Genomic DNA, 15972 nt, shown 5'->3' on the forward strand with positions numbered 1-15972 from the left:
TGTCTGCATCTGACTAAGTGGTTCAAAGGCCAAGTGTAGGAATTCAATTTTTAAAAGATACTAATTTTTTTTTGTTCTCTGAAAAAGCAGCTCCCCTAGGTCACTGCAGGCATTTTTAGAAAAGGGGTAAAGCATCTGAAGAAAAGCAACAACTTAATACCTTTAAAAAAACCTGCAAAGGCATTTAAATAACATTATCAGCATTGTTATCATTTGTGTTCCTTGTCACCACTGAACAGACCAATTTCACTGGTCCTCAGCTGATTTCAAGCTGAGCAGCACATTCAAGAGTGCTCTGAAGTGAAAACTTAGGACAGATTTACTCAGCATTTGGGACGGCAGGTCAGATAACTCTGAAGGGAGAAAATAGCGAGCAACAAGTCACCAAGGGTAAGCTCAGGAAAATATTAAATAATAAAAATCTGGGAGATGCTTACAGAAAACAAGTACACTTGCTCAGGTGTGTTTCCTCTCCTGATATGGACCAATCCTAGACCACCAGTATGTTTGCAGGATTTGTCCTAATGCACTAGCACATCTGTCAGCAGCCGCCCCTTTGCTGTGGATTGCCTAAAAGATTTATAACCTAACACCTATTCAGGAAGGCTAACAAGCAAAGCAGTGTTTACTTGTTGTGCTGCTTTCTGGAAATCTGGCTAAGGCTTCAGAGCCTAAGGGGGGGGGGGGGGGGGGGGGGGGGGGGGGGGGCGGGGCGTGAAAGGAAAGAAAAAGTGCATGCATCACAAGATAAGCTAGTTTTAAAACTCAGCTTTCAATTTTGACATCTTCAGCAGGTGCTAAGGACTGGAACATCACAACTGCCAGTGTTTGCTGGCTCTCTCTTATAGTGCTCTCTCTGCTGGGTTTTGGCTATCCTTGTGTGATAAAACACTACCTCTCCTTTGACTCTTCAAGATACAACAGCCCATGGCAACACATGAGGAAACAGCCATCTAAGACGACACTTAACTCTTCTGAAGACTTTACTGAAGTTAAGTCCTGCTTCATGATCTGAGTGGATCTAGCATCAGTTTCCTTCTCTGTTTTCCAAGACAATGAGTGTTAGAACTGAATTGTTGCCTGCATTCTTCCGTGGGAAACAAATAAAGGCGGCAAGCCAGACTTTCTCTTCTCTTTCCAGGCAGGCTTATGGGGACCACAGTGCATATTCTTTTTTTAGAACTAGCTTCTTTGCTGCCTCAGCTGGAGAAGCAGATGTTGTGAGAAAATGAACTTAAAGAGGGTCAGTATAAGCCAAACAAAATCAGCTCATATCCACAAGCCAGGAACACTGAAAAGATGTCTGACACAGGTGAAATTAAAACAGCAATAGTTTTAAAGAAGCTGAAGGAAGTATCTGAAAAAGCTCCTACCCTGAGGAAATAGGCAAGTGAAAAATCCATAATCATTTCTGGAGGTAGGGAGGGTCTGGCACATCCACATGGCAGATAAGCAGCATGTCAGAGTTTAGCTAAATGTTACTAGTTATTTCTGTTTCAAATTCTGTATTGCCTTGACATCACGGTTGTTTACATTGTGTCTGGCTATGAGGAATGCTTTTCGAGAGGCCCTGGCTTATGCTTGGTGGAAGCACTGCCATCCCGAGCTTGCAGTGCCTCACACAGAGCATCTGCACCCTAACAGAGTCAGGCACTGCTGTCCCAGGTGCCGGGAGCAGGAACCTGAAGCTTAACCCACCCAGCAAACGCCATCGGTAAGTTAATGTGAAAAGCATTTGAATTAATGCACTTTACCTCGCATTTGCCACTGGCCCAGATCATGCACAGTCAGATCTCCAGCCTAGCTAACGCCCAGGAACTCAGCACCTGCCAACAATACTTCCATGTTGCTGAATCGTGTGTGTGAACCCTCGTGTGATGACTTTTGGGGATGCAGGAGTCTCTCTGTACTGTCCTTAGAAGGGCAGCACTCAGAGCAGGCAAGGACAGGCTGAGTTACGCCCATCCCACTGCAGTAATGCATGTGGCTGTAACTTTTCTAACGGCTTTTCTAGATGTCCCACATGAGGAAATTTAACTTCTCCTTCCCCATAAACTCCTACAGTAAAAGGTTTCAATAGGTGAAGTGACACCTTACTCTACAAGCAATGCTTTCCTTGACAAGGTAGCACATTCTTCTGGAACAGAACTGTTTTGCACCCAACTGCAGGTTTCAAATCCTGAACTTATGCTTTTGTGCACGCACTCCATGAATGCCTCTGGACAGAGAGAAGGTGGGACGGGACACCAGTGACCACTACCTAGATGATACTTTCAAAGTGGCCAGAAGAAAAAAGGGGTGGGCGGTGGGTGGGTGGGGGAGCAGGGAAAGAGTGGAAAGGAGAGAAAGAGAGAGGAGAAAAGACACCAGCTTCATTAAGGAACACACTACTAGCATCATGCGAATTCCTATCATTACAGCACAAGTGGAATATGCCTTCAGTCACAGGTATGTCACCAACATATGTACATTAAATATTACTTTAGCAAGGGATAGAATAGTATGGGATTAAAGACACATATCTCTTGACTTGATCTGAGGAGCTATCTGGCCCTGTATTACCGACTGAAGCCAGTAACAGCTGCTGCTACCACTTGACTTGTTGAAATCCTGCTGCGCTGTGCACTGAAGCCTTTGAAGCTATGCACGTGTATCACAGACCTCAAAGGGTGGCGGCTGACTTAAATAGTTGATAAACACTTTGCAAAGATCTTTCTTCCTGTGTTTTCTCTATGTACCATAATGTAAGCTTACAGTCAGAAAATAAACTGCTTTTACCTTCCTACTCTCCAAACCCCTATATCTGAAGCATATGCACTTAAAGCATTAGCTTCAAAATCTAGCCTCTAGGGACAATGCAGAAAGACTAATCATAAATAGTAAGCATTATATAGAGGATTGTTATGACTTCATGAAAATAGCTGAAAACTATTATCCCTCTGCTTTAGAATTCCAAAGAACACTTGCAACACGAGACACCTGGGAAGCGCAACACTAGAGTCTAGAATAATTTCCACAGAACTCTATTTTTAACTATTGGTTCCCATTCTGTTAAGTTTGGGAGTCTTTACTGTATTTCTTTTTAGAATTGTACATAATTTTTTTAATATTTTTAACTGAATATAGACTGTTTATAAAATAACCTTGAAGAAGCCAAAAGCACAGTCCTCTGAGCAGTACGAGGATTTACCTTCCCAAATTCTAAGTCAGCTTTACTCTCCATTTTAGATTTCTCTAACTGTCTACAACAGATAAAACGTCAACAGGGAAAACAAACCATTTTTTTACAAGGAACAAAATATTTCACTGTGTAATGACCTAAGAGCAGATAGCCCAGGAACTTAGCACACACGTGCCAAAGCAACCAGAAAAAAAACCTACCACGTTGCTTGTATGCCTGCTCTGAAACAGCGAACTTTTCTCCCTACTACATTGCTTCAGCAGCTTCATCGTACAACAAGCTGAAGGAGATGGGCTGATCAAACACACCCTCCCCATCTCTAAAATTAGCAGAACTAAAGATGAAATTGAGTGTTGAGTATTTTGTGGCAGATATGCATAACTCTGCATGTGCCAGTAATGTCTTCTGTGGTACGTACTAAAGCTGGCGTAGAAATGGTGCTGTAGATTCCAGAGAAGCTCTTAAAATGGCACGTGTTCATGCTTTGAGAATCTTTACTATCTTCGGCTTTTCCTGTATCCATTTTCATAGATGCCATCCATAATATTAGCCTCTATGTTATTTTTATGCAATTTTCCCATTGCTAAGTCATAAACATCCAAGACTATTTGAACACATACAATATAGGTGATGTAACAGTCTTTAGGTAATCAGACATAATCCTATTTCTTATAATTCTTAAAGCTATGGAAATACGCTAAGAGTGACTCTCAACTCCCTGAATGCGAATCTGTTGACCATTTATGAGTTATGTTGCATTTCAATACTTTTCAATAAAATGACTTTCATTTCTCCAAAACTTCCATCTGAAAGTGTCATTAGGTTAAGCACTTAGACAGCACGATATACACACAAATAATTTCAGGAAGAAAAAAAGCAAAAAATTTGTGGTTGATTTGATTCAGAACTTCCTCCCCACATTTTTGCTAGGTAATAAAATCAGTCATTTCCGATTATTTGTGCAGCTTTACCACATAACCGTTTTCAGTTTCATGTCTTTGCTCTCATTGATAAAGTGTTCTAAAAACCCAAACAGTTCAGCACGTGCATTCTCCTCACTGCATCTACAATTACTGATAAATGAAAGGATATATAGAATCACTTACTGAACACATCTCCTCGGGGTTTCTGAGGATCTAGGTGGATCCTGTTGTCATCTGTAATTCCTTGGGAAGATGTAGTTTTAATGGGAACATGTGGAGGCTCTTCAGTTGTTGTCAAAGGAGTTCTTTGTGGTGGTAGTGTAGGTCTTAGTGTCGTAGGCTGAGGTGGTGTTGGAGGTGGAGGCCTCATCACTGGCTTCGTTACTGACCTTGTTGTCACTGGCACATACCTAGTGGTTGGCTTTAGTGTCAGTCGAGTTGTTGGCCGGGGTGTAGTACGAGTCGTTGGCCCGGGTGTAGGTTGAGTCGTTGGCCTGATCACTGGCCTTTCTGTAACAATAGCAGGTACATATGGTGGTCTAAGGGGTTGCCTTGTGCCTCCAGCATCAGGAATCCTATTGGTTATAGCACTGCCTCCCTTAGGGAGCGTGCTGTTGCCCTTGAATATATCATATGGACCAAGTGGTTCAATCATAACATTAGGAATAACCGCAAAGGAAATCAAAACAGGACCAAAATGGACATCAGTCTCTTGCTCCAGAAACTTAACAACACATTTAATTATGACACAGAGTCTTCGCTGAAATGATTTCTCTTCTTCTGAATGTTTCCACTAATTAGAAACATAATTTAGCATCAGCACTACTGAATTATCACATCCCTTTATATAGTACTTCTCATTACAACAGTTTAGAGATGATACAGAAGGACTGAAGGCCAAGAGACTTCCATCCCCACCTCCTCCCAAGCATCAACTCTCTTTCAGAGTTGGCAGAATTTAACCAAAAAGCACTGTCAGCGAAAAGGCATGGACAGGAAGAGTGTGTTAAGCAACCCTATAAACTAGACAGTTTGTACTCGGGAGCAGAGGTGAGTTTAGTAAGACTCCAACCATTTTGGTCATGGACGGGCACATACCTTCGGCTTAAGAATGTTATCTTTCAGATCTCTCCACTTCTAAGCTTTTCTTCTTGTCAATAGGCATTAATCATTTTACAGCAACTGAATCAAAGCCAATAGTCTTCACTTAGATCTTCACCTTTACTAAACACCAGCAAACTAAGTAAACATCATTTTTTCTGCCTCCACAGAAAGGTGGACTGAGCACCACCTACACCACAGTAACAGTGCCTGCAGTACCATCTCCTCCAATATTTCATAAAGAACAAACTTTAGTTTGGTTTTACAAGGGGAGTTTCTGCAGACATGAAACACAGGAACATCTGTTCTGTTATTTATAATTTTCTATTTATTAATAAGCCTTTTCTATCTCACCGGAGATCTTAAAAGCCCCGATAAGAACTCTAGTCATATATTTTGTGTACAAGTGTTTCAAGTATAACACACAGTTAACATGAAGAACTACTGTCTGTTAAACAACTAATTGTTTGATGATAGCAGCTAAAAAGGTTTTCTCTCCGGCCACCTGTTTATTCCTATTCCTTGCATACCTTGCATTTTTTACATTATGGTGTATTAAAATACAAAATGCACCTTTGGACTATGTGCCAGTAACACACGTGAGTGTCCACACATGATTGCAAGCACTCAGGTTGTGAGCGATCACCTTCGCCAGATCACATTACCACGACAGCTACAGCCAAAGGCAACAAGCCCACAATGGTACTGCTCTTTAGAGACCAGTGAGTCACCAAAGACCAGAACCCACGTATGAACACAGGGTCCTCAACAAGGTTCAGATGTCAGAGCTGCCCAGTCCTGAGGGATGTCAAATGTGGGGGAGCTCCAATGGCCTACTCTGTACCAAGGGGGATGGCTGCTTCTCCCAAGAGAAAGGTGTGGGAGGGAATTCTCCAACAGGGAATGCTTCCAGAGAAATCCTCCCTCTCGGCTCTGCTTACGTCTGGGGAGCAGTAGGGAGCGACAGGGTGAGCTGCTGAAATGGGCCAGCTGCACCGTGTACATAATAAGAGGGTATGAGTAATATGCACTGTTTGACCAGACCTTCCCTGGTTACTCAGTTGTTCTCATCCTGAAGCAATCTCTAGAATCAGGCTGTGAATAGGGAAAATTTCTTCCCAATTATGAAAATGTCTCAGGGAAAGGTATTTTTACCAAGGCATGCTAGGACTCAGAAAACTCTGACTATGTTCCTTGGCCACTTATTAAGTATTAAAAATAGTTAAGGGAAACTGAGCCTGATAGGGCTGTATCTCAAACTTTATAACACTGGACACATTCAGAATTCCTTTTTCAAAAGGAGCATTACATACGTATGCAGTTTGTTCCGTTGTCTCTGTACCCTTCTTTACACTTGCATTTGTAAGATCCTGGTGTATTGTAACATCGTGAAAAACTACCACATTGATGGTGGCCAAGGGAACATTCATCTATATCTGCAACAGAAAGTTACGTGAAAAGATCATTTACACCAAAGAAACTTGACTTTCCACTTATCCATGCAAAACCACAAACAGTAGTACGGTCATTAGGAAAATACTATTAATTTTGAAAAATTGAATAAAATGGAATTGCCGGTGGGAAAAGGAAGATACACAGTCACAAATCAATGTGGTGATACAAACATTAGGGTAAAAGCGAGTATTGTGCAACTCTACTATTGCTTAGCTTATACCTTAGCATCAGCTTCAAAGATGTGGGTAGATTGCAGTTGAGATCATGAAGATCACAATTTTAATAACCACTTCTTAAAGGTGACATGATAAAAGAAAAACCAAGTGTAAGAATATGCATGTTCTTAATTACACAGATATTAAAGTGTTTTTTCATAAAATGCTTCCTCTATCCATATAGATGTTTCTATATCAAGTAGAAACAGCTTGAAACATCTTACATGACATTTGAATGTCTGTTAGTGATGCAAGCAAATATCTCCAAATTCCAGTGCTCTGCATAGAGATTTTTCACCACAAAACCCCCATACTTAAACATAAAGCAATGCCTCATTATCTCCACATGATCCTTTTTTCAGTGAATGGATCATAACCAGTTGAGCCTCTGGGAAACTAAGAGAGTGGGACCTGGGAACATCTTTGTTGAAGGGCATACACCAGCTGCATTCCAGTCCCATGTACACACAGATTACTTCCTAACCCCTGCCTTTTCCTCACCCATCTTCAGGGGAAGGAAAGCTGGGCAACTTGAGTTGGAAGGAGCTGGAGTGTGCTCTAGCCACATTTTCTTATCTTGGATCTTGGTGCATGCTATGGAGCACACCTGCGTTACAGCTCAGACACAGCCCAGGCTCACATGCTGCTCCAAACCTGCCACTGCCGGCGCACAGTGAAACCTGTGGGGACAAAGGCTTTGGAAAGGAATTCCTGGGGTCATCAGCTCTGCTCTCCTACTAGCTTACACAGGAGAACCAGTTACAAGAATGGGGGCCAAATATATACTCTTTATTTTCATGGTCTCTTTCTATAATCCACCCTTCCCTAAAATACAGACGCAATGCAACCTAAAATAGCCTTCCTCAACATTTCAGCCATAATAAGTTAATGTTACTCTTTAAACAATTAATTTCAGTTTAGAATATGCAGCTCTATTACATGCACAAAAGAAACAAGTTATTATTACCATGGCATTGGTATTTGCCTCTGATGTACATTAAATCAAAGCCTTTATGACACCTGCAAATGTAGCTTCCAAAAGTATTGACGCAGTGCCTAAATTCTGGACAGATAACTCTCCCAGTAGCACATTCATCAATATCTGTGGAAACAAAGGAACTGTATTACTCTTAATCGCAGTTAAAATACAATCTATGCTATCTAAATTATTAAACTGGTTTGACATAATGAAAAACAAAAGAAGCATAAACAAATTATTTTTTAGAAGGTCCTTTAGGCTACAAGCTGGTCAACCAGCAGTAATACCCGAGCACTTCTGGCTGTGCCATCTCAGTTCAGCTCTTGGTCACATGGCCAAGTTTTTATGCCTCCTGTGCCAGAAGCCTTTACAAATCCTGTGAGTGACAAGAGAAGCACCAGCATAACAAACATTGCTACTCAATTTGGAATGCTTGCTCTATGCCCTTACCATCCTGGTACCCTTCCCCTTGGAGCAAAGATGCTCTCTGATTCCCCACAGAACACACAACAGCTTCTTCGGGGACTTAGAACACCTATCCCTTAAAATTGTAATGGTATTCATCTGAAAAAGGCTATTTTGTGATATTTGTATAACTTCCTTTTGTCCCATTAACTCTTCCCTGGTTATAAACATGCCACCTGGACTTACAGGCAAGGAATAATAATAAAAACTACCCCAGTAATGCTTTTTCTGAAACGTGCCTGAAACAGTGTTCCTGTAGCACAGGTCATACGTGCGTATTTGAAGTACATCACCCTGCAGCAGGAAGGGGGTGGGTTTTTTTAACTCTCAGGTGTCCCTAATCCATAACCTGCCCATTGAGCCTATCAGGTAACCTTCCCCTGTTCAGAACTTGCTCTAAACAAAGAGAGTTCAAGCTAATGCCAAGGGCGCGGTATTTCTGGGTCTCCTACCACTTAGTTACTACAGGCCCAATGCTTTATGAGTATCTGCTCTTTGCAGTCTCTTACCCTGCACAGTGCCTGCACTGCTCTTTCACAGAGAAGCTGGTCATGGGACTGACCTTAAAAAAATCTCTGAGGTGCTAAGACACACGGCTCCCATTTGCCCTGCCAGGGGCTCCCAGCAGGACCTGAAGCAGTGCTTCAGCAAGCAACATCCAGGCAAGGACAGAGGAGTGACAGGTGATGCTCAGTAGATGTCTGATGCCCCTCATCTCCCAGAAGCTCCAGTTCTTCATGCTGTCTAACAAGCCAGACAGGGGCCCAAGGAGCAGCTGATGCTCGCCCAGCACTGCTTTCACTGACTGGGAAACTCTCAGATGAGGTCAGGCTAATACACAGAAGCTGCTTGTGCTGCCGCTCATTTTGTAGCCCTTGGACAGCGAGCTGAAGCCTGCCAAGTGCTTGAACCCTAATTCTTCACTGAAATAGAGACCTGCCACGCACAGCTGCCTCTGATGCATGCCACTCCTGATGATTGTTCGTTATCTACAGGGCACAGTTCAAGCCTTTGCTCTGGAGCTCTATCAGGCTCTTGATCTATGGGAAAGTAAGATTTTGCTCTCCACACAATTCTTTTCCCAAAAGGAGCACTTCAGCTGCAGGTGTCAAGAGTGCAAAACAAAGGCGAGTGATTGATGCCCTGCTGCTTGTGAATGAGGCCTGAACAAGGCATAGAAAAGAAGCCCAAGTCTCCTGCACTGCACAGAAAAAAAACATTACCACAAAACTTCTGGTTAGTTAGGGCAGCTACCTGAGGCAGGGCAGACATAGCCTCAAATTCTCCAAGCTGTGTTTCCCAAAAGAAGTGACCCCAAGCCATGAATTAATGGCTAGATGGGCTTGCCCAGCAGCTTCTGCTGGCACTGTCCCACTCTGCACAAAGAATTACCGAGGACAGCAAGGGTTCGGTCCCTGAGCTCCCACACCCCTGGCCTGCTCTGACATAGCAGCTCTCCTTCACTCTCCATTGAGTGCACTTCTGCAAAGCTGTGGTAAAGGCCTGAATGAGAAAGAAAACAAAGCCAGTACGGGGCACCTCTCCACATGCCTGAATCTCCCTATAAACCTGCCTCTTGATTTGAATGTATTATTAAAATTTTAGGCTTTGGGTATGTTATTAACAGTCTTAAAAAAAATCTATCGTGTTCCTTACCCTCATTTAATTTACAAGCCGCAATTTTCTAGCTTCATTAAAATATTATTTCAAGGCTGCAAATTTCAGACCACTGATTTCTGTTAAATTAGTTGGGGTTCTTTGTTGGTTTGTTGGATTTTTTTATCTTTAAACCACTACTTCAAAAAGCAATTCAGTAAGAAAAAGATTAGCCACTGAATATACTTCATCATGGCATGGATTATGTTCTTTAAAACCTAATGTAGCTTGTCCCGCCTTTTTATTCTGTACATACTCATGTTTTTACAAATTCCCATAAGGCAAGAACTATGTTAGATGATGAGAGCACTGTAGCAGTGTTGTTTAATTTTCTAGGCAGCTATATGTCCTAAAGATACAGAACTTAACTGCTAATCACTGCACTGTTGAAACTAACATAAAAACAATGAAAAAATGTAACAGTCTACCACTTGCATTTAATATGAGAGGTGGGTGGATGCTCATTAGTAGTGGGAAAACCACTTTTCGATCATCAGCTAGAACGTGGTATGCAAGTGCTTACATTACTTTCCTGCAGTTCTCAAACAGAACAGTGACTGTAGCTTATTTCAAGTGCATGGACCCGTGCCAGTTCACACCTGGGCCCAAAACGTGTAAGGCTTTTTCCCTTTGCCTGCTGCAACATGCTGTGGCTCATACCCACTTCCTATGAAAACCAGCGCATGAAGGTGTGATTTGTAGTCCGATCTCAGCGTGCACTGCCCTAGAGGTGCACAGCCAGACTCAGCGCCAGGGAGCTGCTCCAAAGGCAATACCACAGACAGCACCTGAGGTAGACGCTCAGCATCCATCAGAGAAGCAGAATTACAAAGTCTTGCTTCTTTCTTGCTGTGAATATGACCATATTACCAACTCAAGCACTAAACAACTATGCAATTGACCTAAAAATAATATGATTTTTAAGTTTTTTAAGTTTACAAGACCATATTTTCAAGTTTCTATACACAAACAAAACAAGAAAAAACTTATTTTACAGTGAAAATAACTATTTTCAGTCCTCAAATAATTTCAAACCTTCCAAAGCTGAAATGTGTATACCACTAATTTTGTTAAATGAAAACCTGGCAACACTGATTGATTTATTGATTCAAGAGTCATTAATCAATTAGTCAGTTAATCCATATTTTCACTGAATACGTTGCCAAATTCTTTTTCAATTTGTTATTTAGTTTATGTGATTTACCTTCATAGCCAAATTGTTTGGTGGCTCTTTACTGATTGAAAGGAACATTTTAACAAGAGAATGATCAGCACGGGTTAAACTAAGAATAGAATAATGCCTAGAGGAATTTCCACCTATGCTAAAAATAAGCATTACACTCCCAGCTGTCTTTCAAACTCTCCTCAAACAAGGATTTCATGAGCTGCAGCCAATGCATGCTTCAATTTTCTTACCGTTATCTACACTTCTACTTGTAATGCAGCAATACCCAGACCCTGGCTGGAGATGACAACCTCCCCAACAGTGATGGGCCTGTACAGATGTGAGGGAAAAGCACTGTCCTAGTCCCAAAAAGCTTCAATTCCTGGAGGTATTTACTACAACTCAAACACGATAGAGAAGTAACACAAAAAAGGATGCGTGTCACAATCACTTTTTACCAAAAAAAGGGGAGTAGATCACGTTACGACCCATGAAGAACAGACATCTCTTGCTGTGACTACTTCCTCTGTATTGTACAAGGCCGCTCTGAAAATTTTGTGGAAAATTTTAAAAGTTATGGGATCAGTCTGAATGATGCACACCCAACTGAAATGTGGGTGCACAGTTCTTCACCTTTCTGGGGGAAAAAAATGTTTTTTGAAAACTACAGTGAAGAACTGAAAAAGTTTCATATAACTGGTTTGAATGGTAGTCTTCAACACTAAAAGTGCACTTTGTTTATTTCAAAGTATGAAGTTTGCCTGAATATAAAGATGCACACTAGGAGAATCCTGGAAGTATTTTTCTAGCAAATTTCTCTACTTGGCATGATTTCCTTGAATTTGTACTTGAAATCACTCAGCTCACTATGGCATGGCACAAGTCTCTTCCAAAGATCTGTCTGCCATGATGTCCACAGCATGATTAATCACAATTCAATCCCTTCAGCACATGACAATGGTGGGGTTTTCCCTCCTGTTCTTCCCATTCTTTTGCGTATACAGACCTGCCAATCATTCACTTCAGAAAGCCTCTGATAATTGAGCCTGCTCCTCACATCAGAAAATCTAGAATCCGTCCCTTGTTCCTTCAACAAACTCTTGGTCAGCACAGGTCAGCCACCTGGACACCACCTCCCCTGTGGACAGCCATGATACCCAAAAATGGGTAATTATGGCATCCACATTCTGTTACATTCTTTCAGTGAAAGTGTTGTAACTGGTTATGGAACTGTAATACTGCACAGAATATAAATAATAAAATCATTGGATCACCTTATCTACTCCAGATGTATAGTTGATGGCTAATGAAATCACATATCACACTTCAGAGGATAGTGGAGTGTGGCACAATACAGTCTAACCATAGGCACCTTTTCCATTTCAGGAACGTGGGAACAAAGCATTTCACTTTTATACAGTCTGAATTCCTGAATTTATTTTAACCTGGAGTTTTCACAGTATGGAAGAACAACAGTACCTTCAATCCCATTAATACTGGGAACATGCACCTCCCTTCATCTTGTCCCAGCATATTCTCAATGATTTGCACCAATTACCGCTCTACCCACTGAGCCTAGGCATCACTTTGTTGCATACCATGGAGAACTGATCTCCCCATTCCTTTTTTTATGCAGGCAGGTATTTTGGAGTCTCTGTCAGCAATAGTTTAAAACGAGCCAGTAACAGCAGTGGTGAGTGGTAAGGGCTAAGGGCTTGGATACCAAGCAGTCTGTGAGGGCTTTAAGCAGTCAATGAAACTTTCAGAGCTGGAGGAAAACCTTGGCGATCTCTGACACAGACCACGTGAGAGCACCTCAGCAACATGCCCATCCCAGTTCTCATTAGTAACGTCTTTAAACTGCATGTATGATGCATTCTAAATATATCTGACAAATTCTCTAGAATGGTGTTCAGAGTAAGGACAAAAACATTTTGGAGAAAAAGAAATTAAATCTACATTTGATCACCTACCTATGCAAGTCCTGCCATCAGGCCCTAGCTGCAGTCCTGGAGAAGGACAGCGGCAGCGTACTTCCCCTTTCAGTACATCACAGCCATACTGACAGTTTGCCATCAAGCATGAAAGGGCATCTAGGGAAAAATAATAGAACAGATTTAGATAAGGACTCTGATCAGTACCAGAAAATGACTGAAAACTTGGGAGAATTAAGACATCATGTAATTACAATAGAAGTGGAAAAATAACCATTCAGGCTCTAAAGAGCAAATGCATATGCAGTAAATTTTTACTTTCCACAAATTGCACCTCTAAGGAAACAAAAAACCCCAAAAACTGCCATAATTGTAGCAAGTTGGAAGCTAGTCCCCATGAGAAATACAAAGCCCAGTATGTACCATAAACCCTCCTGGACAGTACTGTCATTTTAAAATAGGAGCATCTCTAATTAAAGATAATTTCTCTTCTCTCTGTCCAGACACTCAAAATATCCACTTTTATGGGAGCAAGTAGGAACGTGATCTCCAGAGAGATGACAGTACAATTTTATACCAGTCAAACAACCAACATCTGCAGCTTTTAAGATTTTACATTCATAAGGACATAATGCAGCAGAACTGCAGGTGTCTTGATGCAATGAAAACTGCAAGCACTTCTCCTTGAAGGCCAATTAACAGTGATTTACAACACCGAAGAATGCTTCTGGGGAAACTTGTAATAAAACTAATAAAATAAAAATATTTGCTCCTGTTCTGTTCAGCCTCATTTCATTATTTAAAAAGCAGCTCATCTTGTGCAACTGCCTAATTTCCAACAAGATTAATATGTTACTTGGGGACTCATCATAATTTCATAAAAGTCTCCCAGGGAAACTCAAGCAGGGACCTTCAGGAGCTTGAAAAAAAGCAAGCAACAAGCCTTGCCGTACTTGAGCACGTTCCATCTGGCATAAGCATGTAGCCATTCAGACAGTAGCACTTGTAGCTGCCGTAGGTATTCATGCACCGGTGTTTGCACGGCCGTGGCTTTAGTCCACACTCATTTAGATCTGAAATGAAAGGTACAAGGAAAGGGAGTGGGAAAAGAAAACATACAAAGTGTGTGTGGCAAAACTACTAGTTCAAGTTCCTGGAGAAAGAAGGAAAAATATGGCAATTAGCTTTTTATATGCAGTTCAGCTGAAAGCAAGTGTCCAGAACATCCTGCATGAAGCACTGTTCACCCCTCCTGCCAAGTGGCTTATTTTCTTCAGTTTCACAGACATCCTTTCAGAAATTACAATCTTAGCACTAGATTAAGTGACAACAAAAGTTTCATTAGGGAATGCACAAGCTTAGGCTGCCCACATCTTGTCGCTATTCGTGTCAATGCCATGTCCAGGACCAGCCAGAACTCTGGAGGAAGAGGAGGGAAAAAGCAAATGTCACTGCTGCAATCACTATCAGCGATTCCGATAGTGATTCAGTGATCCACTATCATGCTTCAAGATTAGTCGCAGAGGAAGGTGGGAAAGCTGATGCCAATCTATTTTAAACAAGCTCACAGAGAAAATGTATTCCTTACCATCTAGAAAATACTGGGGGGAAATGTATCTGACAACAGTGATATTTTTCAAGGACTATCCGTGAAGGCTAGTATTTCAAATTTACAATTAGAATTAAAATTTAAGACAGAATTCATGACAAACTGAAAATAACCAGCCTACAATTTTCATATTAGTAGACAAGGCTTCTAACAAGAAATACAGATTGAGTGAGGACTTCCTTCAGAATTCTCTTCCAAGAACATGTGCTGGTTTTATCTGAGTAAACCGAAATAATTTGTTATTTAGTTATTTGTGTACTGATGAGTAAAGATGACAATATAGCTGAAAATAATAAATCCATTCACAAATCCAGCCAGCAAGTACTTAAACAACCCAATTACTGACCCTCATCTCTAATATTGCACAACACTGTCCGCAGGTCTGTTACAGTAAGAGTCACTGTTATTTCCAGGAACTTCTCGAACAAGTGCATCCATCGAGTGTCACTCCCTAACCCATGTACAGAAAAGTAAGCCTTGGGCTTGTACTGTGTGGCAGACACACACACAGTAGGCACTTTATAAAATGCCAGCTGAGAAGGCAACACATGCTATCTATGGACTAGATATGAAGGCTTGGAGTTAAGACATTAAAACAGAAAGACAAATATACCTCTGGTTGGAATGAAGTCAGTAATTCATCGATCACTTTACAGACTAAAGTAGCAACCTCAACAAGGACTATGTTGTAAACGCAGTGAAAGTTCACTGTGGAGATGAAGTCAGAGAAAACATTGCTTTTACACAAGAATTCTTCAAATTCCTAGTATATGGATTTCAAATTCATCTTGAAACATTGTAATCACTTTGCTTTGGAGGGCAACATTCTTAATCTTATTTTTTTCAAGCCAAAGTGTTTTTAAATGGCATTCTAAAATTGAGAAGTATTTTCTCTTACATTATGACTGATAAAGTGCAGAGCAATCAACAAAAAAATAAATGCATCAGGCTACAAGTCACTGGTGTAATCCAAAATCACCCACAAGGATTCTGCCAGTGCCCGGAATGAATACTCTTCATTTCACTGCTGTTCCTGAGAGGTCCTAGCAGCTGGTCTGTTGTCTTTCAAACTACTTCATCTTCATCTTTGTGGGGTCAAGGAATCGTGAGCCATCATGCAGACAGATATCTGACCCTCCCCACAACCCTTCATGTCAAAAGGCATGACTTTTTTTAGTTTATTTTCCAAGGCCTTGGGAAGAGCAGTGGGTTTAGGGACAACAATACCTCCTGCTTCCCTCTTCTGTGCGAGGGCAGTGGTAAGGGATGGAATTTTCCCTTTCCTCCTG

The 15972-nt window shown here is 41.3% G+C and overlaps 1 protein-coding gene across 2 annotated transcripts in view; it reads right to left on the reverse strand.

Moving 5' to 3' along the window:
- NPNT (nephronectin) overlaps positions 1–15972 on the reverse strand; it is a 55271-nt gene that overhangs the window by 14498 nt on the left and 24801 nt on the right. For both annotated transcript variants that reach the window (XM_040598190.1, XM_040598197.1), the window contains 5 exons: positions 14028–14147; positions 13114–13233; positions 7843–7977; positions 6519–6641; positions 4288–4614 (listed from right to left, as the gene is read on the reverse strand). In XM_040598190.1, coding sequence (XP_040454124.1) covers positions 4288–4614; positions 6519–6641; positions 7843–7977; positions 13114–13233; positions 14028–14147 — 825 coding nt within the window. The remainder of the gene's footprint in view (positions 1–4287; positions 4615–6518; positions 6642–7842; positions 7978–13113; positions 13234–14027; positions 14148–15972) is intronic.

The sequence above is a fragment of the Falco naumanni genome, chromosome 1, assembly GCF_017639655.2.
Source record: "Falco naumanni isolate bFalNau1 chromosome 1, bFalNau1.pat, whole genome shotgun sequence".
In the NCBI taxonomy this organism is placed as follows: Eukaryota; Metazoa; Chordata; class Aves; order Falconiformes; family Falconidae; genus Falco; species Falco naumanni.